Genomic DNA, 22,687 nt, shown 5'->3' with positions numbered 1-22,687 from the left:
GATCGTAAGACGATTAATTAAAAATTTAAAAGCCGGAATGAATATCAGAGTGTTGGATCTTGGGCACGAGGTTGGAGGGTGCTTAAAGTGTCGGTAGGTCGACAGCTGATACGTGTCCTCAGGTTTGGCTCGCCGAGTGGTCGTAGGTAAAGGTAGTAATATTTAAAAAAGCCGAGTTTAAAATTACGCAAGGGAGCATTAAAACCGTCTCGTGCCGGCTGATGGATGTTGTAATTCATGTAGCAGATGTATGAATGTGTATACATATTATATATGTATTGAAAGGAACAGCTTATTCGTAGATGGTGTACCGTATATATATCGTATACCGGGCACGATTGAACCACCCCAGCCAGACGTTCCCCCTTTTATTTTTTCCCGCGGCCCCGGTTATCTCTCTCTTCCTTTTCTGTCTGTCTTTCGACAAGTTACTCCACTAACTTTACTTACTCCTACTATGATAAATCTATATGTATATATACATTATAATATATATATATATATATATATATATATATATATATATATATATATATATATATATATATATATATATATATATATATATATGTCCCTACGGCACGCATCGCATGCATATGCAGCTCTTGGTAGTTCCGCTGTTACCGGGGGTTCTATAATTCGCTACCATGGGAGCCTTTTAAACGGCTTGGCTTGCCCAGTGACTATAGGGGTTCTTCGCCCTTTTAAATTTAACCATGTACCCTCAGTGATTCTCATTTTTTAGTTTTATCATTTTATCTTGAACGGTAAATTATTTATAGCTAATATTTTTTTGAAATTTTTATTGAAAATAATTTTAATTTTAGAAAAAAAAAATTATTTTTTTAAAAATAAAATTTTTAGAATTTTTTTATTTTATTAAAAATTTTTAGATTTAAAATTTTACTTAAATTTTTTATTTTTTTAAAGTAACTGAATATAATTTTAATTTTGGAAAAAAAGAAAGTTTATTTTTTTAAATATAAAATTTTTAGAATTTTTTTTATTTTATTTAAAATTCTTGAATTTACAATTTTACTTAATTTTTTATTTTTTCAAAAGTAACTGAAAATAATTTTAATTTTGGAGAAAAAAAGGAAGTTTTTTTTTTAAATATAAATTTTCAGGATTTTTTAATTTTTTATTTTTTTAATTTTTAGATTTAAAATTTTATTTAAATTTGTGATTTTTTCAAAAATAATTTTAATTTTAGAAAAAAAAAAAAGTTTATATTTTTAAATATAAAATTTTTAGGATTTTTTATTTTATTTAAAATTCTTAAATTTACAAGTTTACTTAAATTTTTACTTTTTCCAAAAGTAACTGAAAATAATTTTAATTTTAGAAAAAAAAGGAAGTTTATTTTTTAAAATATAAAATTTTCAGGATTTTTGTATTTTTCTTTAAATTTGTCATCTTTTCAAAAATAACTAATAATAATTTTAATTTTAGAAAAAAAAAGAAAGTTTATTTTTTTAAATATAAATTTCCGGATTTTTTTACTTTATTAAAAATTTTTAAATCTAAAATTTTACTTAAATTTTTGATTTTTTCAAAATAAAATAATCTTAATTTTTTTTGGAAAAAATTGAAAATTTTTTCAAGGTACATAAAACTTTTTAAAATAAAATTTTTAGTTTGTTTTTTATTTTATCAGAAATTTTTACTTAAATTTTTGATTTTTTAAATTATTGAAAAGTTACCAAAAATAATTTTAACTTAATAAAAGTAAAATTCAAAATATTTAAAAAAAATTGAAAAATTGTGAATTTTTAGTTTTGAATTTTATTTGTTTATTTATTTGTTTATTCAAAAGCCAATCAGCTTTACTCATTAGTTTTACACTAAATAAATTTTAATTTTAGCAGAAAAAAGTAAAAAAAAGCATTAACATTTTGTTAGAATTTAATTAGAATTAAATTAATTAATATTTTTTTTTCAAATGAATTTTTTTATTCTAATTTATTATTGAAAATAATTTTTATTTAAAAATATGGTCCATATACTTTTTCATTGAAAATATTTTAAATAATTGTTGATTAATTAATTTCTAATTTAAAAAATTGAATAATTTTGTTAAAAAATTTAAACTAACAATATTTACTCCTTAAAACTATAACTAAAAATTTTAAGCATAATTATAAAAACTAACTTTAAAATTTTGAACAGCAAAAAATATTCGGGTGTTGGCAGTCACTGACCCACCCTTCAGACGGTCAGACAAGGGAGTTAAGGGGGTCGAGAGTAGGATTGTTAAGGGTGGTTGGTGTTGTATCGTCAGCAGCGCAATCCCCAGTAATTTCGATCGCTAGACTGTAGGGCTGCCGGTATTACCAATACAGTAGACACTCTACATTCTAAATTCTACATTACACTTACAAATACACATACATGTAGCTTATGCAATTTTATAACCCAGACATGTTTGTACCGACGACAATGAGTAGGGTGATCATCCGATTGGTTCTTTCATCTCTTGCTATGGCTTTATGACGTTCCATTATTGCTTGTATGTCCATTCTGGTTTAACATAAAGCTCATATACGTATACACGTACTTATACATATTCGGCTATAACAAGGGGATGGACAAGTACATTCGCAAATATTTAATGATTCCATCAAGTCCTTTTCCCTAATCAATCTCTAGTCTCGAGTCTCTAGTCTCTACCAAGAATAAATATTATAAAAATTTATTTACAATAATGGATTACATGCAATCAATGCGGCTATTTTTGACACATTGATCTACAGAAATATATTTAATCAATTTACATTCTATATACTTATTAATATATTATTTACCACTTATAGACGTCTATACCCAATTGAATATTTATATAAAAAAAATGGATGGCTATTTTTAGAAAAATTCTGCGTCCGATAAATTTATATTATTGAGAATAAGAAAAATTTTGTGTCCAGGATATTCAAATGATAAAACCGGTTTTTTTTTAGTGAAATTTAGTGAAATTTATGATAAGTATTTAGGCTACATTGAAAAATTCTCTATCTTTAGATACATAATTAAGAAATGACCTTGTATCTTGAGAACTATTGACATTTTTAAAGATATAAGCTCATCCCAATGTTACACTCATTGAGACCTTTCATTTGAGTACCCACATCAATTTTTCATATATTTTATGTACTTATATATTTCACAAATACCATATATATAAAATATATCAAAAATGCCATGTGGGTACTCAAATTAAAGGTCTCAATTAGTATAACATCAGGATGAGCTTATATCTTCGAAAATGTCAATAATTAAGAAATGACATTGCTATCTTGAGAACTATTGAGATTTTTAAAAATATAAGCTCGCGCAAACATTACACTCATCGAGACTTTTCATTTGAGTACCCACATCAATTTTTCATATATTTTATGTATTTATATATTTCACAAATACCATATATATAAAATATATCAAAAATGTCATGTGGGTACTCAAATTAAAGGTCACGATTAGTGTAACATCGGAATGAGCTTATATCTTTAAAAATGTCAATAATTAAGAATTGACATTGCTATTTTGTTAAATAATGACATTTTTAAAGATATAAGCTCACTCTGACATTACACTCATAGAGACCTTTCATTTGAGTACCTACATTAATTTTTCATATATTTATATATATATATATATATATATATATATATATATATATATATTTATATGTATATGTATATATGACAAATATATCAAAATGCATGTGGGTACTCCAATGAAAGCTCTTGATTAGTGTAACATCAGAATGAGCTTATATCTTTAAAAATTTCAATACTTAAGAAAGTACAGTGCAATTTAATAAATATCTTGTATACTGTTGACATTTTTAAAGATATAAGCTTATTTCGATGTTACAGTCATCAAGGCATTTCATTTGAGTACCCACATCAATTTTTTATATATCTATATATATTATATATATGTATATATGAAAAATATATCAAAATGCATGTGGGTACTTAAATGAAAGCTCTTGATGAGTGTAACAGCGGGATGAGCTTATATCATTAAAAATATCAATTATTAAGAAAGTACAATACAATTTAACAAAAGTCATTATTTAACAAACCAAAATTTTATTTATTCATAATTCAATAATCACGGCAGTCACGTAGTGACTGCAAGGTTGCTAGTAACTATTGAAAGTACGAAGAATTTTTTTTTTGTTTCTCGTGATCAATTGATTAATTTTAATCCATTGAAAAATTTTTAATTGATAAAAAAAAATTTTTTTAACTGATTTTAAATAAAAATATGTTTGCTAATAAATTTCAACTTGTTTGATTGCAGATTTCGTACGTAGTTATAGACGGCGTGTATTAAAACGAGTGCAATGATGGCAAACGGAATGGACACGGTTGTGCAACAGAATGGAGGCTCGAACCTCGGTCAGTCCTCTCAAGAGGAGTCCAAGACGAATCTTATCGTCAACTACCTCCCACAGACGATGACACAGGAGGAAATTCGCTCTCTGTTCTCCAGCATTGGAGAGGTCGAGAGTTGCAAGCTCATCCGCGACAAAGTCACTGGTGAGCACATTTATTTATTTAAGTGTTAAATGTTATATATTTATTTATTTATTTTTCAAACAAACTCCTTCACATCCTCACCTGTTTACTCACTTTAAATATAATCCATTCATCGTTTTTTTATTTTCACTTGTTGACACATTTATTTTATTTTCTTATTACATTGATTTAGTTTATTTTGGGTTCTTGTAAGCAAAAAGAGCGAGACAAATCTCTCACTTAAATATATATAAACTCATATATTTATATATATTTTTGTAAATATTTACCCAGAGGCTTGACGTGCCGTCATTTTCCGGCAAACTGCAATTTTTCATCGATGGAGTTTCTATTATTTTTTTTTTATTGTATTCTATTATTTTCTTATTTTTTTTATTATTTTTATTTGAGTGGCTCAAAAAAATTTTTTTTTTCATAAATTTTTCTAAGAATCTTTTGAGAATATTTTTTAAAAAATTTGTCAAAAAATTATAAAGGTTATTTTAAAATTCAAAAATAAAAAATTAAATTTTTTTTTATGATGTTCAAATTATTAATAGGAATATTAAAAATCAAAAATTGTCAATATTAAAAATTTTGAAAGTAAATTTTTAATGTTTAAAATTTTCAATTAAATTTTTGATTTTTTTAAGAATCTTTCAAGAATAATTATTAAAAATTAGTTTGTCAAAAAATTATAAAGGTTATTTTAAAATTCAAAAATAAATTTTTTTTTTGTGATCAAATTATTAATAGAAATATTAAAATTAAAATAAAAATTAAAAATTGCCAATATAAAAAATTTTGAAGGTAAATTTTTAATGCTTAAAATTTTCAATAAAATTTTGGAGTTTTTAAATGAATAATTTAATTTTTTTAATTCAAAATAATTTTAATAAACTAAATAAAAATTCGACAAAATTTATTAATTTTAAATTAAAAAAGTAGAAAATAAGATAATAAATTGTGAAAAAAATTTGAGAAAAACTTAAAAAAATTTTTGACAATTTTCAAAACAGAGTAAAAAAAAATAATATTTTTGTGCCACTCTTAAAAATGATTATTGCCTCGATCTTTAGCTTACTCATTAGATTTATTCAGACAATTATTTTTAGTAAGTTTGTATTAATTATTTTGCAAATGAATATTTTTTTAATGTCCGATATTATTTACTTAAATAATGACCTTCACCTTTTGAACACGCTACATTGTGATCGATCGTCGATTTATAAATACAATGAGACCTTATAAATATATATCTCATAAAAGTATGGCTGGTAGAAAATTCACCCGAATAAAGCCATCATACTGTTGCTAAAGTATAGCCATTATATAATTTTACCAAAATCGAGGAACCAAAAATCGGCAAAATAAAAATAAAATAATATATATATATATATTTTATCTTAAAAAATAAATAACCGCGCTTTCATTGCTTTTACTCTATCATCATTATTATAATAATTATCATTTAAAATAATCTCTATAATATTTTCTTATCTAAAAATTCTATAGCGTTTTTATATAAAAGCTTTTATGAATTGTTAAATTTTTATGTCTCTGTTTTCTTTTTTTCTCATACATTATAGACTCCACTGCGGCTTTATCGCTTGCCGGAGATATGTTATCCCCGGGACAATTTTCTTTTGGTAAGGATAAACATTTTTTATCATGGGAAAAATCAAAATTTTTTTTTTCTCTAATTATTACACAAAAAAAAAATTAGTAAAATTTAACTCAAATAAAAAAATATATAGACAACATTGATCAGATCCAATCTTATATATTTTAATTCCTCCATTATCAAATTAGTTTGTTAAAAATTTATTATTTTATTATTTTATTATTATTTGTCAAAAAATTTTTTTATTTCTGTATTTTATTAATTTTTTTTTCACTCATCTCTACTTTCAATCGTAGTTCGTTCGTGATAACTTCATGTACATATTATTTTAATTAATAGATTAAGATAAAAAAAAAAAAAAATTAATTTTGAGGTAAATGTTAAATTTACAAAATATATTTTAAAATTTCCAGCTTTTGCAAAATAATATACGTAAGTGCGCTATTGTATAAATTGTCAGTACAATCTGCACCTATCTTCTGACGGATTTTCACTTGGAAAATATTTATGTGTATATTAAATGTTTGGATACATTTACAAATATACTCATAAATATATTTAACAAGAGAAGAATAAGAGAAAGGGTAAAATAAGTGAGTGAGCGAAGCTTAAGTTAGCGTGAGCGTATATATGTATATATATTACATAAAAAAAAAATATTATATATTTATATGCATACAAAATTTAACTTGTAAAAGTGGTGGGTCTATTTTTGTCTAGAATAAGCGGGGCGTTGCTTGGATTAAAGCTTCCTCGCTTAATATTTTATATTTAATATTTAATATTACACACATTGGTCTTTTGTAATAGTTATGTTGCCAAATAAAAGTTTAATTGCGGCGAATATATGCATGTATTTTACAGGATAACCAGCTTGTTGTTTAAAATGTTTGTATTGATTATCATTATTGTTAATTTTTAAAAAGAGTTTATATAATTAATTCATTTTTAGGAATTCAAGTTTAAATAATTTGATATTTAAATGATTGATACTGTCAAGGTAGGATTTTATATCTGTAATGTTATATAGTGTAGAAAACTAAAGTTTGCTGTTGATTGTGTTCGTGATTGGCGAACAAAAGCGCGAACAAACGCTAAGATTGTTTGCCAAGTGAGATTGTCAGCACGTCAATCCGTCAAGTTCATCTATTTCATTAAATATATTTAACTTTTAATCATCAAGGTCGATAATGATTATTGGTTTTTTAATATTCAATTTTTAAGATATAAGGATGTTTTTTTATATTTTTATGATCTGGTATTTTATGATTTTTAAAAAATTTTCATCTTTCTTAGTTTTGTGTCTTAAAACTTATTGCCTAAAAAACTTAAGAAAATATCTTTAAAAATTTTTTATAAAATAATTTTAAGAAAATTTTTAAATTGATAATTAAAACAGTTATTTAAAATCCCATTATAAAATTTCAATCTTTTTTAGTTTTTTAAAACATTGCTTAAAAAACTTAAAAAAATTATCTTTAAAAATTTTTTATAAAAATTAATTTTTTAAAATAATTTTTAAATTGATAATTAAAACAGTTATTTAAAATCCCATTATAAAACTTCAATCTTTTTTAGTTTTTTAAAACATTGCTTAAAAAACTTTTTCAAAAATTTTTTATAAAACTTAATTTTTTTAAAATAAAAAATTTTTTTTTAATTAATAATTAAAACAGTTATTTAAAATCCCATTAAAAAATTTCAATCTTTATTAGTTTTTTAAAAATTATTGCCTAAAAAACTTTTTAAAAAATTATCTTAAAAAATTTTTTATAAAAATTAATTTTTTTTAAATAATTAAAAAACAAATTTTTAAATTGATAATTAAAACAGTTCTTAAAATCCCATTAAAATTACCATAATCTTGAATTTATTAAAAAAGAAACTCATACTTAATTTAAATCACAAAAAATCTAATTAAAATTATTTCCATCATAAAAGTAATCCCCGAGTATTTTTCTTTCATAAAAATTCCAACTTAAATTTAAACTGCAGTACAAAACTTAATATTTACTTTATAAATTTATTTTACTTCAAAACTGTCGAGCAAACTCTTAATTTTCTTCATTCCACGGAAACTTCTTATTAATAATAAATAAACCTTATAATCTGTATAAAAAACTTATTGTAATCTAAATACTTCATAAAAAAAAAAAAAAAAAAAAAAAACTATACATAAATCATAAGACAATATTTAATTTAAAAATAAAAAAAATAAAATATCAGAGTATTAAAATTATAAATACATAACTATCCTCACTTCCACATCACTCATACTATTAAAATATATAATTATAATATTAATAAATAATTGATAAAAATAAATATAAATCCAGTTTTAGAAAGAAAAAAATAAAAAAAGCTCAAAGTATTTACTGGTAATTAAATATGATTTTAGGACAAAGTTTGGGGTATGGATTTGTTAATTACCATCGGCCAGAGGATGCTGAGAAAGCGATCAACACTCTAAATGGTCTTCGACTACAAAATAAAACAATCAAGGTAATTAATGATTAATTTTTAATTAATTAATTAATTAATTAATTAATTAATTAATTAATTAATGAGTTTTGATGGAAAATTAATAAATTTACACGGAAATAATTTTTAATCACATGCTGACATAATTAATCACAGGTGTCGTACGCAAGGCCGAGTAGCGAAGCAATTAAGGGTGCTAATTTGTACGTGAGCGGTTTACCAAAAAATATGGCGCAGCAGGACCTCGAAAACTTGTTCAGTCCTTACGGAAGAATAATAACGTCGCGAATCCTTTGCGATAACATCACTGGTAAGTTTTTCTCAAAGAGACCAAACGAAAAAAAAAAAGTTTTTAATAAAAAACAAGTAATAATTTAACTGTAAAAATCATCAAGATGGCGTTGAGTATTCTCTCTGATAAACGATTAAACCGATAACCGATTAACCGAGCCCTTTGCATGTGTTACCTGATCAATAAGCTCTCAGACACATAGTACACAATTTCCGCTGTCTGAGACGAGTCCTTTACCCTGGTTCCGATCACGATAATCCCCGAGACTCGATTCGGGAAAACCAATTTCACTTTTCAGGACTTCCCAGCTGTTGTACTGTATTTTATTAATTGGGTTTGGTTCCTTTGAGATTGATGTGATAAAACTATTTTTACAAGTAGCTTTTATTGGACAATCTTTTGGACCACGTAATTTGTTTTTTTCACAACAAGGATAATTAAATATTAAATGTAAATAATTTTTTTTTTTTTTTTGGTAATTTATAAATAAAAAGGTTTTAATTTTAATAACAAAAATTGCAATCAAGGCAGGGTGGATCGGTGCGCCTTTTTTGAAATTTACCGCTCAAAATATATGGCCAACAAATTATGATTGTCTACGAATTTTATTTGAAATATTATTATGCTTTGTGTTTTTGGTTTTATTTTTTTATTAATTATTGCATAAGGGGTTGTAAAATTTTTTTATAAATTAAGGGAGAACATTACTGAGACAGTCGAAAAAAAATGTTATTTTTGGAAATTTTTTTGACAGGGAAAATAAAGGAATTTGGCAATCGGATTCTTTTTATTTTATTAAGGGTGTATTAAAGATTATTATCCTAAATTTTTATTAAGCTAGTACCTCCACGAAAAGCATATTTCAAGAAACTTATGGAATTTTTCTTATCAAAAGATAATTATATTAATAATTCGGTAATTGGAAAAAAATAGACCTGGAAAAAATTTTTAAGTTATGAAAAATTCATATTATTTCATTAAAATTATTATAAAATATAAATTACAATAGTAATAGTTGTATCACCCATAATTTTCCTGAAAAACAAGCACCTTCAGAATGATCGCTTCATTTTTTGTTACAAAAAAAATTAAATAAAATATCATTATTATTATTATTACTATTATAATTTTTATTTTATAATAATTTTAATGAAATAATATGAATTTTTCATAACTTTAAAATTATTTCGGGTCTATTTTTTTCAGGAATCTAATAACTCACCACCAAAATTTCAGATCAATTCACCGCACCGTTTTCTAGTAATTAATTTTCCAAATTGCATCTTTTACACGTAGAGGTATAGAAAGATGCAATTTCGAAAATTAATTACTAAAAAACGGTGCGGTGAATTGATCTGAAATTTTGGTAGTGAATTATTAATATATCTATCTTTTGATAAAAAAAATTCCATAAGTTTCTTGAAGTATGCTTTTCGTGGAGGTACTACCTTAAATAATGTTTAATTATTACAAAGTTATTAACAATCTCATAGAGCATTAGAAAATATTTCCTCCTCCATGGTCGCATCAATAACTCAAAAACAGATCATCTGAAAATAAAAACCCAAATTGCTTTTTAATCAGTAAGGATGTAGTTATCGTTGCAGGGACGGAATATAAAAAATTTTGCTTTTTAAAATTTTTTTAGCCAGATTAAAATAAAAAAAAAAAAAACAATAAAAATAATGAGAAAATTTTCAATTAGTCGCTATTTTTTTGAAAATTAAAATTTTCAAAATTCCGTACGTGCAACGGTAACTACATCCTTACTAATTAAAAAGCAATTTGGATTTTTATTTTCAGATGATCCGTTTTTGAGTTATCGATGCGACCATGAAGGGAGAAATTTTTTCTAGTGCTCTACCAGATTATTAATAACTTTGTAATAATTCAATATTTTTTAATAAAAATTTAGGGTAATAATCTTTAATATACCCTTAATAAAATAAAAAAATCCGACCTCCAAATTCTTTTATTATCTCTGTCAAAAAAATTCCCGAAAATCACCTCTTTTTTTCGATCGTCACAGTCAGACCGGGTGTTCCCCCTTAATATTGAGCAAATTATTAAGAATCCTTTTTTTAAAAAACACTTAGAAGTATTTAAATGATTTTTTTAATTTTAATTATTAAGAAAAAAAAAAATTTGCAACCTCTTGAAATTTCTAAATGACTTACTAATTTTTTATTTAAAAAAATAGTTAATAATAATTATAATTTTTATTATTATCATTTATCTCCTACTCCTGACAAGTAACTTAAAAGCTTTAAAATAACTAAAACCAAAAATAGCACTAAAAATATCCTAAACTACCAGTACATCTATAAAATTATACGCAGACGCATCGATATTTTTAAAATTATATTATAATTTATTTTTACAAAATTTTTAGTTGCCTCTGATTCGCGGCTGATTTATTATCATTATAATTATAATTTACCTTTATTATTTTATTATTAATTATTAGAATCAAAATTAAAAAAAAAAAGCTGCGAATGAGAGGCTATTCTGGCTATTATTTGATATAATTTTTTAACGAGAATATGATTTTTTTCGTTTCTGTTTAGTACGACAGTTTGTGACTGGCGGTGGAGACAATTTACCCGGTACGTAAATATCATTTATAATTTCATTCTTGATGCACACTTAGTTGGGCATAAAGATAAAAAGTAAGATTTTGAAAATTCAAAAAGATTAAGGATTTTTTGTTAATGGGGTAAAAAAAAATTATTATTATAATTATTTATATTTATATAAATTATAACTCGCGTTCTGCGCGTTGAAAGAATAACGCACACGCATACCATACATACAATTGACATCCACATCACACATATCCTTTCCATCCACAAATTCATTGTTATCATCATTATCATAAACGTTATCATTATTTGTTATATTGAATAATAATTTTTATTGTTCTTATTTTAAATTATCATTTTCAATTTTTACCAATTTATAGTTATCAATTTTATCATTATAATTAATTAATTAATTAATTTCATTTAAAATTTCTTTTGAATTTAATTATCTGATATATATTTTTGAAATTTCGCGAATTTTTTAAAAATTTTTGTTGAATATTTATCGTTTTTTTTTTTTTTTTTTTTTTTTTTTTTTTTTAATTAAATGTATAAAAAATGTTAAATATAAAATTAAGCCCAAAATTATTCGTAATCTCGTTTGAGAACGAATGAGTTGCGCACCGAGCCACTCGCTCGGACACCCTTTAAAATTCGTGTATCATCATCACAGTCATTATTATTAATCATCGATATCATCGAAATCAATATTATATGTGTCAAATTTATAAATATAAATCAATATATATTTATATGAATACAATGATCATTATCAATCACATCGGGTCTCACCATGCATTATCCTTATCATATATTAAAACTGCTGCCTAATTTTATTCCCGGTGAGTGATAAATGATAAACTTTTAAATCAGGTAATAGATTGTTTTATCAAGATGAGTAAGGCTTATTTATTTTTCATAGAATTTTATAGATTGTAATATTTTTAATTTTATACACTGAAAAAAAATTTATTTGATTTAAGAGAAAAATAATTTAATATTTTTAGATCAAGAATAATTATTGAATTAAAAAATATTTTTTGGCTTAATAATTTTTCTCTTGAATTAACTTAATTTTTTTTTTAATGCAATGATGTAAGTTTATTGAGCGGTAAGTCACTTACACAGAAAAAAAATTTAATTGAATCGAAAAATTAATAAAGAATTGAGTCAAAAAAATTTTATTCCTTTTTTAAGAAATTTTTTGTACAATTTTTAAATTATTTTGACAATAATAATTATGAAAAAATTAAATTAAAAAGTTGAACTCAAAAATTTTATAAATTCTTACTTAAGAAATTTTTTGTACAATTTTTAAATTATTTTGACAATAATAATTATAAAAAAATTAAAGTAAAAAGCTAAACTCAAAAATTTGATAAAATATTTGATAAATTCTTACTTAAGAAATTTTTTGTACAATTTTTAAATTATTTTGACAATAATAATTATAAAAAAATTAAATTAAAAAGCTGAACTCAAAAATTTGATAAAATAATTAAATTTTACTTGACTAGTAATTGATAGATGCATTAAAATAACAAAAAACAAATTTTTGGTAATTATTTACAAGTGGGGTCAACTTTATTTTTGGCCATAAGTAGGTGAAAAATTAACATTATGATAAAAAATATCGTGAAAGGAAAAAAGAAATATTTCGATAGATTCTTTGCCTTTAAAAGTTGGAAAAAATTTTAGCCTTTATGTTTTTGGATAAAATATCTATTTTATCTTTTTTTATTTTATTTATTTTATTAATTTATTTATTATTTAATTTCAATGCCAAGGGAGTATAATCAAATGGCAAAAGTAAACAAAAAAAAATTTATAATAAATTTTTAATATTTTTTTTTTTTTTAAAAGTACATAAAAAAAATGAACAATTTAAAAAAAAATTGATCAATTTGATAAAAAAAAAAAATTTAATATGGACTACCATAGGTTGACTCCACTTGTAAATAATTACCAAATTTTTTTTTGTGTCAGTAGTAAATTTTCAATTATTTAAAAAAAAAATACTAGAATAAAATTTTTTTTATCTTGATTATAAAATTTGTTGACTTTTTGGTACTATTTAATCCCTCGGAGGGACAATAGCCATTGAAGGATAAAAACTGTTGGCGTTGAGCACACATAATAATATTTGCGCTTTGATGAATTATTAAAATCACCCTTGAGTAAGAAAGGAGTTCATTAAAATGTCTAAAAAATTTAATTTTCTTCAGAAGACAGAAATTAGAGCTCGTTAACTTTTTTTAAAAATTACTTTTTTTTTTTAATAAATGCGAGAATTAAAAAAATTAGTTAAATTCTTTCTCTTAAATTACAAAGTTTATTTAAAAAAATAACGTCGGTCTTTAAAAAAAAAAAAAAAAATCAATAAGGTGTGGAGTAAAATAAGGGCAGCAGTTTTATCCATGAATCACGTGGCATCCTTCCCCAGTGACCAAAGTAGAAATACCCTCGCTTAACGCCTTAATCTTAATGAAAAAAAAATCCATATTGGTTTGGCACGGGATGAAATTGGCAGGCCTTTCGAAAGGTGTCGGCTTCATAAGATTCGACCAACGTGTGGAGGCTGAGCGCGCGATCCAGGAGCTCAACGGGACCATCCCGAAGGGGTCAACCGAGCCGATCACTGTCAAGTTCGCCAACAACCCGAGCAACAACAACAAGGCCATTCCACCGATCGCAGCCTACCTGGCGCCACAAGCGAGTCGCCGTTTCGGCGGCCCTATCCACCATCCGACCGGCCGCTTCAGGTACATTCCACTGTCGCCACTATCCAGGTACCTACTCGCCTCTACTCGCTCTGCCCAAGAAAAACAGTTATTCTATTCTAAAGAATACTGATTGATTAACAGTTCATTAATTAACAAGTTTAAATTTTCCGAACTTGAGATTTTATTAGAAAAAATTTAGTCAGTCAAGTTCTAGTTTCAAATTTTTCATTTTACATGTCCGGATCATATGTTGATATATATTTTTTAAATATATATCAACGATCCAACTCAGCTGCCTATCTAGAGACAAAACACCCCTTTCTTTAAATTTTTTTTTCTTTCTATTTTTTCAGCTCATTACCTATTTTTATGACCTCTTTGCACGGCTAAAACTTTATCAATCTTACTCTACTTTTCTTCTTTCTATTCTTCAATATTTAAAAAAATAACTCTGATATTAAAAATTCCTCTTTCAATTGAAACTTTATCAAAATAAAATTTTTTTACTTTATTTTTATTTAAAATTTAATATTTATTAATAATTACTGTTTTTTTTAACATCTTCAAAAATTTAATAAAAATTATTCAAGTTAAAAAATTTAATAATAAATTAAAAAAAAAATATTCAAGTTAAAAAATTTAATAATAAATTTTTACAAAAATTATTCAAGTTAAAAAATTTAATAATAAATTTAAAAAAAAATATTCAAGTTAAAAAATTTAATAATAAATTTAAAATTTGGTAATTATTTACAAGTGGGGTCAAACCTATTTTTGGCCATAAAAAATAGTAATCTTTCTATTCTTCATTATTTTAAAAAACAACTCTAATTTTAAAAATCGCTCTTTGAATTGAAACTTTATTAAAATGAAAAAACTTTTTTATTTTATTTTTATTTGAAATTTAATATTAATTAATAATTACTGATGTTTTTATCAATTTTTTTAACATGTTCAAAAATGTAATAAAAATTATTCAAGTTAAAAAATTTAATAATAAATTAAAAATTTGATAATTATTCACAAGTGGGGTCAAGTTTATTTTTGGTCATAAAAAATAGAAGAATTAATTAATCATTTTAATTACTTTTTTTTTTTACTTGGTTTTTACGGTAGATTTATGGTAGTAATATCAAAAATATCAAAAAATTAATATTTCAATTAAAAAATCATCTTTGAAAATTAAAAAAAATTTTGGCTCTCATGTTTTTGGATAAAATTTATATTTTATCTTTTTTTTAATGTTTTTGATACATTTTTCTTGGAAAAGTACATAAAAAAAGAATAATTTGAAAAGAAATTGAATACTACAATTTTCTAAAAAATTTATAAATATTTTTGAAAATTTGTAAAATTTATAAAAATTGTAATAATCAACTTTTTTTTCTAATTGTTCATTTTTTATGAATTTTTCAAAAAAAAAAAAATATATATCAATAAAATCAAATAGAAATTTTGTTCAAAAAAATGAAAATTAAAATTGTTGATTCCACTTGTAAATATTTACCTAAAATTTTTATCAAGTAATTAAAAAAAAAAAAAAATATTGGAATAAGTATACTGAGAATTCTTAAAAATTTTTTTTTGACAAAAAAATCTTGATCTTTTGTCGAAATTACGTATGAGGTATTTTTAAAAATTTGATTTTTTTATTTTAAATTTTAACATTTTAAAATAAAGAGAAAAATATCAAAATATTTTTAACAGTTTCTAAAAAAAAAACTTTCTTTCTTTTCTTTACTATAACCCACGTCTCTATCCAGGCAGCTTGAGTTACCAGGACATTATTGTGTACGAGCGAATCCTAACACAACGCAAAAATTATTAAAAAAATATTTATTTAATATTATTTTTAGTTAAACACAGCACACACATTTTTTTTATTTAAATACATTAAAAACTTAAATTACATTTTATTTACTTAAATATTTATTATTATTTCATTTAAATTATTATTTACTACAGCGCGAATTTTTTTTTTTAAATCCTTGTCCTTCCTCTCACACCAAAAATCCGCTTATATAATATCCAGCTGTTGGCATAAATATTAAAATAAATACTAAAGTTCAAAAATTATTGTTTTTGTTTTCTGATAAATATGAAAATACCGTAGTCGAAAAAAGAATGCTTTTAAAAATATAATTTATCCTTTTTCGGCCCGGCTTTCGAAAATATAATTTTCTCTTATGTTGTCCTCTTGTGTTTTTTGTTTTAGCACTGGCAAGGCCATGCTTGCCATTAACAAAGGCTTACAGAGGTCAGTATTTTTTTTTTGTTAATATTTTCATACTTTCATTGGCTTCTTTACCTCGTCACACTTTATATATTTATTTTACTTTTTTTTTTTATCATTATTTTTATAATTTTATTATTATTACTATTACTATTATTATTATTATTATTATTATTATTATTATTATTATATAAATTTTTTCTAAACAGCATACCCTACTCTAATAATTTGTGTGGCTTCTCTGCTTCCTCACTTTGGAAACCTCTGAATTGTATCAGTAGTTTGCTCTATAGTTTATCCCGTCCCCAATAATGCGCACTTTATTTCATTATTTTTTTATTTAATTATAATTATTTATTTAATTAGTTATCATTTTTTCGAGCTATTTTATTTTGTTTTTATACACAACACAACAAATAGTCTCGGTAATGCGTAATATTATTTTTTCTACTATTATATTTTTTTTCTTCAATTAATAAAATCAATAAACACAGTATAGAGCGTAACTAGAGATAATATAAGTAAAGTAAACTCCTATTACTTTCATAAAATTGATATCCACTAATATTAATAATTATTGTTGTTGTAATATAACTGATAATTCACCGAATTATGCCTTATTTTTACGCGGCTTGTGATGTCAAGTAGGTATGTACATTAATAATTATTTTTTTTTTATCATTAAATTTAGTTCATGTCGTTTTCCTTTTCTTTGTTTGAAAGAATTTTTTAAAAAATTTGCATGGTTGCATTTGCTGGATTATTGATCCTTGCATTAAATATGTAATCTATATTATTAAAAGGATACAAAAAATTTTTCGGCTGCATTTTAAAATGCTGTATCTCTAGATACATAATTAAGAAATGACCTTGTATCTTGAGAACTATTGACATTTTTAAAGATATGAGCTCACCCTGACATTACACTCATCGAGACCTTTTATTTGAGTACCCACATCAATTTTTCATATATTTATATATATATTATATATATGTATATATGAAAAATATATCAAAAAGCATGTGGGTACTCAAATGAAAGCTCTTGATGAGTGTGACATCGGAATGAGCTTATATTTTTAAAAATGTCAATAATTAAGAAATGTCCTCGTATCTTGTAAATTATTGACATTTTTAAAGATTTAAGCTCATCCCGATGTAACACTCATCAAGAGCTTTCATTTGAGTACCCACATGCGTTTTTGATATATTTTTCATATGTACATATATATAATATATATAAATATATAAATATATGAAAAATTGATGTGGGTACTCAAATGAAAGCTCTTGATGAGTGTAATGTCACGATGAGCTTATATCTTTGAAAATGTCAATAATTAAGAAATGTCCTTGTATCTTGTGAAATATTGACATTTTTAAAGATATAAGCTCATCGTGACATTACACTCATCAAGAGCTTTCATTTGAGTACCCACATCAATTTTTCATATATTTATATATATTTATATATGAAAAATATATCAAAAACGCATGTGGGTACTCAAATGAAAGCTCTTGATGAGTGTTACATCGAGATGAGCTTATATCTTTGAAAATGTCAATAATTAAGAAATGTCCTTGTATCTTGTGAACTATTGACATTTTTAAAGATATAAGCTCACTGCAACATTACACACATCAAGACCTTTCATTTGAGTACCCACATCAATTTTTCATATATTTTATATATTTATATATATATATATATATACAAAAAATATATAAAAAAAGGCATGTGGGTACTCAAATGAAAGCTCTTGATGAGTGTTACATCGGGATGAGCTTATATCTTTAAAATCGTCAATATTTAAGAAATTACAGTGCAATTGAACAAAAGTCATTATTTAATAGATCAAAATTTTATTTATTTATAGTTCATAAGTCACGGCAGTCACGTAGTGACTGCAAGGTTGCTATAGTATTTAATTAAATTGAATATTTTAAAAAATACTTAAAATTTAAATAATTGAAGAAAAATATTGATAAAATAATTAAAACAATTTTATTGTAAAAATTGATATTAAAAGTTATAAGACTATTTTTGTGGATAAAAATTTAAAAGCGGAAGAATGATAAAATAAAAAATGATAAATAATGATGCGTTATGAATTAATATCTTGGCACTGAATTTGAAAAGTAGATTTAATAAATGTCAGAGTAGTAGGTATTCAACAACGTTGTACTTGCTAAAAATAATTAAATAGTGAGAAAGACAGGAGTAGACACTCAGTTTAATTTCAATCGTCATTCTGCTCAAGTTCGCTCAAATTTTAAACTAACACATTTCCGGATTCTTTCGCTTTTACATTATTTAACATCTAGTGTTCACTTTACAGATTTATTAATATTTAGAAATTAAATTCAGTCATTTAATACAAAGTTGAAAAAAAAAAAAAAGAAATTGAAGTTGAATTTGATAACTCATGTATTGTTATATTAATTTAGAACAGAGAGATAAAATAGCTTTCGCAAACTTACTTATAAAATAAATATATAAATATACTCTGGACACTTGAGCATATTATTGCAATTGTACTCATTTTATTAACGATTTAAACTGGTGGTTACTTTTACTCAAGTAACGTTTACATTTATTACATCTATTACTCACAAAATATGAACATTAAATCTTGGAGTTTATATTTAGATCAACAATTTTTTTCTTTACATATTTATTCAGATTTATTTTTAAAAAATTCCAGTTATTTTTATTTCTAAATAAAGAAATTTTTTTATAAAAATAAAATTTATTTTTTTTAAATTAGTTAGTTGGTGACTGAAAATTTTAATTAATTGAATTAATTTTTTTTTTTTTTTAATTTGTTTAAAGTCGCATAAACTACTAAGGTCATGAGCAGAACAATACACTTAAATATTGAAAATATTCATTGGTGTAAGCCGGACTCGAACCTGGTCCAATGCTTTGGTAAGCAAGGGCCGGATCCGATAGGGCTACTGCGAGCCTTTTATTAATTTTTAAAATCTTTTTTCAGTCAAATTATTTCACTGTATTTAAAAGGAAAATCTTATTAGATGCTTTTAAGTAAAAATCAACTATAATAATAATAAAAATAATTACTAATAAAAGTTTTTTTAGTGAAATTTAATGTCATTGCAAAAGTCTTGATAGTCAATTTATTATGATAAGTATTTAGGCTGTATTCAAAAATGCTCTATCTCTAGATACATAATTAAGAAATGAGCTTTTATCTTGTGAAATATTGACATTTTTAGAGATATAAGCTCACTCTGACATTACACTCATCTAGACCTTTCATTTGAGTACCCACATCAATTTTTCATATATATGTATATATATATATATATATGTATATATGAAAAATATATCAAAATGCATGTGGGTACTCAAATGAAAGCTCTTGATGAGAGTAACATCGAAATGAGCTTATATCGTTAAAAATATCATTAGTTAACAAAATGCAATAGTCATTCCTTAATTATTACCATTTTCGCAAATATAAGTCCATTCTTAAGTTATACTCATTAAGACCTTTCATTTGAGTACCCACATCAATTTTTCATATATATGTATATATATATATATATATATGAAAAATATATCAAAATGCATGTGGGTACTCAAGTAAAAGCTCTTGACGAGTGTAACACCGGAATGAGCTTATATCTTTAAAAATGTCAATAATTAAGAAATGACCTTGTATCTTGTGAACTATTGACATTTTTAAAGATATAAGCTTACCTCGACATTACAATCATCGAAACCTTTCATTTGAGTACCCACATCAATTTTTCATATATTTTATATATTTATATATATGTATATATGAAAAATATATCAAAAATGCATGTAGGTACTCAAATGAAAGCTCTTGTTGAGTGTAACGTCGGGATGAGCTTATACCGTTAAAAATATCATTAGTTAACAAAATTCAATAGTCATTTCTTAATTAGTAACATTTTCGTAAATATAAGTCCATTTTTATGTTATACTCATTGAGACCTTTCATTTGAGTACCCTCATCAATTTTTCATATATTTATATATATTATATATATGTATATATGAAAAATATATCGAAAATGCATGTGGGTACTCAAATGAAAGCTCTTGATGAGAGTAACATCGGGATGAACTTATATCTTTAAAAACGTCAATAATTAAGAAAGTACAGTGCAATTTAACTAAAATCATTATTTAATAGATCAAAATTTTATTTATTTATAGTTCACAAGTCCCGGCAGTCACGTAGTGACTGCAAAGTTGCTAATAATAATAATAAAATAATAAAAAATATGAATAAATTTTTAATATAAAAATAAAAAACTTTAACCAAAAACCCCAAATGTTCCAGGTACAGTCCCTTGGCAGGAGACCTTTTGACGAACTCGATGCTACCAGGGAACCCAATAAACGGTAGCGGATGGTGCATCTTCGTGTACAACCTAGCTCCAGAGACCGAAGAAAACGTACTCTGGCAATTATTCGGACCATTTGGCGCCGTACAGTCCGTAAAAGTGATCCGCGATCTTCAAACCAACAAGTGCAAGGGCTTCGGGTTCGTCACCATGACGAACTACGAGGAAGCAGTAGTCGCAATTCAGAGCCTGAACGGCTATAATCTGGGCACCCGCGTGCTCCAAGTAAGTTTCAAGACCAACAAGAGCAAGACGGCGTAGGACCCGGGTCACCGTCAGTATCAGCATCAAAGTCTAAATCACAATCATCAGCACACCAATAACAACACCATCAGCAGTATAAACATTAACAACATCAATATCATGAACCAACAACAAAATTTAATCTCTTTGGCCTTCTCCGAGAGTAAATTACGCCGGCAGTTCGACTTGGTAAACGCCTACTGGGGCGACAACAATTTAGGGCGTAATTGTCGGTATATTGATCCGCTTCTTACAGCGTCACAATTGGTCACAATACATCTTCATCAGCAGTTGCATAATAAAAGAAATAATATTATTATTAACAACAACAACAACAACAACAACAACAAAAATAATAATAATAAAAACAGCAAAAAAAATAATCAGAATGTCGGCTTGCTTTATTCTAAAAGCAAGCCCTTAGGGACAGCACAAGCCAGTAAAAAAGTCCAACAGCAATTACTGAGGACGAATTAATAAGGTGTAATTTATTTGGATAAAAATTATGATAATTATTTATTAATTATCAAGTATTAGGTGTGAATGATTGTAATTTATTTATTTTTTTCTCTTTTTTTAAAACGGTTTGAGCGTATGCTTAGGAGTTTATCTAATTGATCCAGAGTTAATAAATGGTACTCAATTATTAATTATTGATAAAAATAAAGAGTATCATTTATAAAGATAATCAGCATTGCTAACATCGGGTATGGAAAAAAAAATTTTCAATTAATTAAATTGATGGATTAAAGTTAAATTATGTGTATGTAAGATAATGAGAATGCTATAGAAAAATAATAAACGCGTGCTGTGAGTCTTGGACTGTGAGTACTGAGAATAATGGGGAAAAATTAAACCGGGCCAGTTTGAAAGAGAAAAAATTAAATATTTAATATTAGGGGTTTAGAAAAAAATCCCGATAAATAATTACAACAAAAAATGGATTAATTAGTATGATACTAATAATAATGAATATAAATAATCTTTTGGTTATTTACCTGCGTATTATACTGTACATACTATTATTTATGTATTATTACTGGTAATAGTAATAGAGTAAAAAAAATTTTGGTAAAGAAGAAATAAAAATAAAATAAAACGCGGGGGCTGGGGTTAGGAATATTAATGATAATAATAATTATTATTATCGAGTTGACTAAAAAAAAAAAAAAGCAACAATTGTAGCCGTGATCTTTCTTGTAACATATATAATACTAGTATTATACGCTAGCTTAAGGATGTACAGAGTATGCTTTTGATTTATTCTTTAAAAAAGAATAATAAAAGTATAACAGATAAATTAAAAAGACTTCATTATTAATTAAATAAATAATAATAAATAAATAAAATAAATAAATGACTCTATGACTCGATAATATTTATATTATATATTATTTTACTATTTAAAGATGTAATACATTAGCATTTACTGTACTTCCTTTTACACAAGCGTAATACCCAACGTTATACATACTCAACTGTGTATAAGTTATTATTATTATTATTATTATTTTTATTATATTTGTCTTTAAACTATTGTACTATTATTGTGGTTATTATTATTATTGATTTGTAATTGATAA

General features: G+C 24.4%; 1 protein-coding gene across 24 annotated transcripts in view; it reads left to right on the top strand.

Annotated features, from left to right (window-relative positions):
• The window catches only part of LOC123269529 (ELAV-like protein 2), a 94,836-nt gene extending 72,887 nt beyond the window's left edge, over positions 1-21,949 (top strand). For 7 of the 24 annotated variants that reach the window (XM_044735289.1, XM_044735288.1, XM_044735290.1 and 4 more), the window contains 9 exons: positions 4,309-4,547; positions 6,116-6,175; positions 8,549-8,652; positions 8,788-8,941; positions 11,491-11,529; positions 14,036-14,294; positions 16,444-16,485; positions 17,107-17,109; positions 20,798-21,949. In XM_044735289.1, the coding sequence (XP_044591224.1) occupies positions 4,352-4,547; positions 6,116-6,175; positions 8,549-8,652; positions 8,788-8,941; positions 11,491-11,529; positions 14,036-14,294; positions 16,444-16,485; positions 17,107-17,109; positions 20,798-21,122 (1,182 nt within the window). In that variant the 5' untranslated portion in view covers positions 4,309-4,351 and the 3' untranslated portion in view covers positions 21,123-21,949. The remainder of the gene's footprint in view (positions 1-4,308; positions 4,548-6,115; positions 6,176-8,548; positions 8,653-8,787; positions 8,942-11,490; positions 11,530-14,035; positions 14,295-16,443; positions 16,486-17,106; positions 17,110-20,797) is intronic. The other 17 variants (XM_044735297.1, XM_044735298.1, XM_044735303.1 and 14 more) reach the window with 17 other exon arrangements.
• The last annotated feature ends 738 nt before the right edge of the window (positions 21,950-22,687 follow it).

This window comes from Cotesia glomerata, linkage group LG7 (assembly GCF_020080835.1).
Source record: "Cotesia glomerata isolate CgM1 linkage group LG7, MPM_Cglom_v2.3, whole genome shotgun sequence".
Classification (NCBI taxonomy): Eukaryota; Metazoa; Arthropoda; class Insecta; order Hymenoptera; family Braconidae; genus Cotesia; species Cotesia glomerata.
Note: the sequence above shows the minus strand (reverse complement) of the source record. Positions and strands in the feature narration are given on the sequence as shown.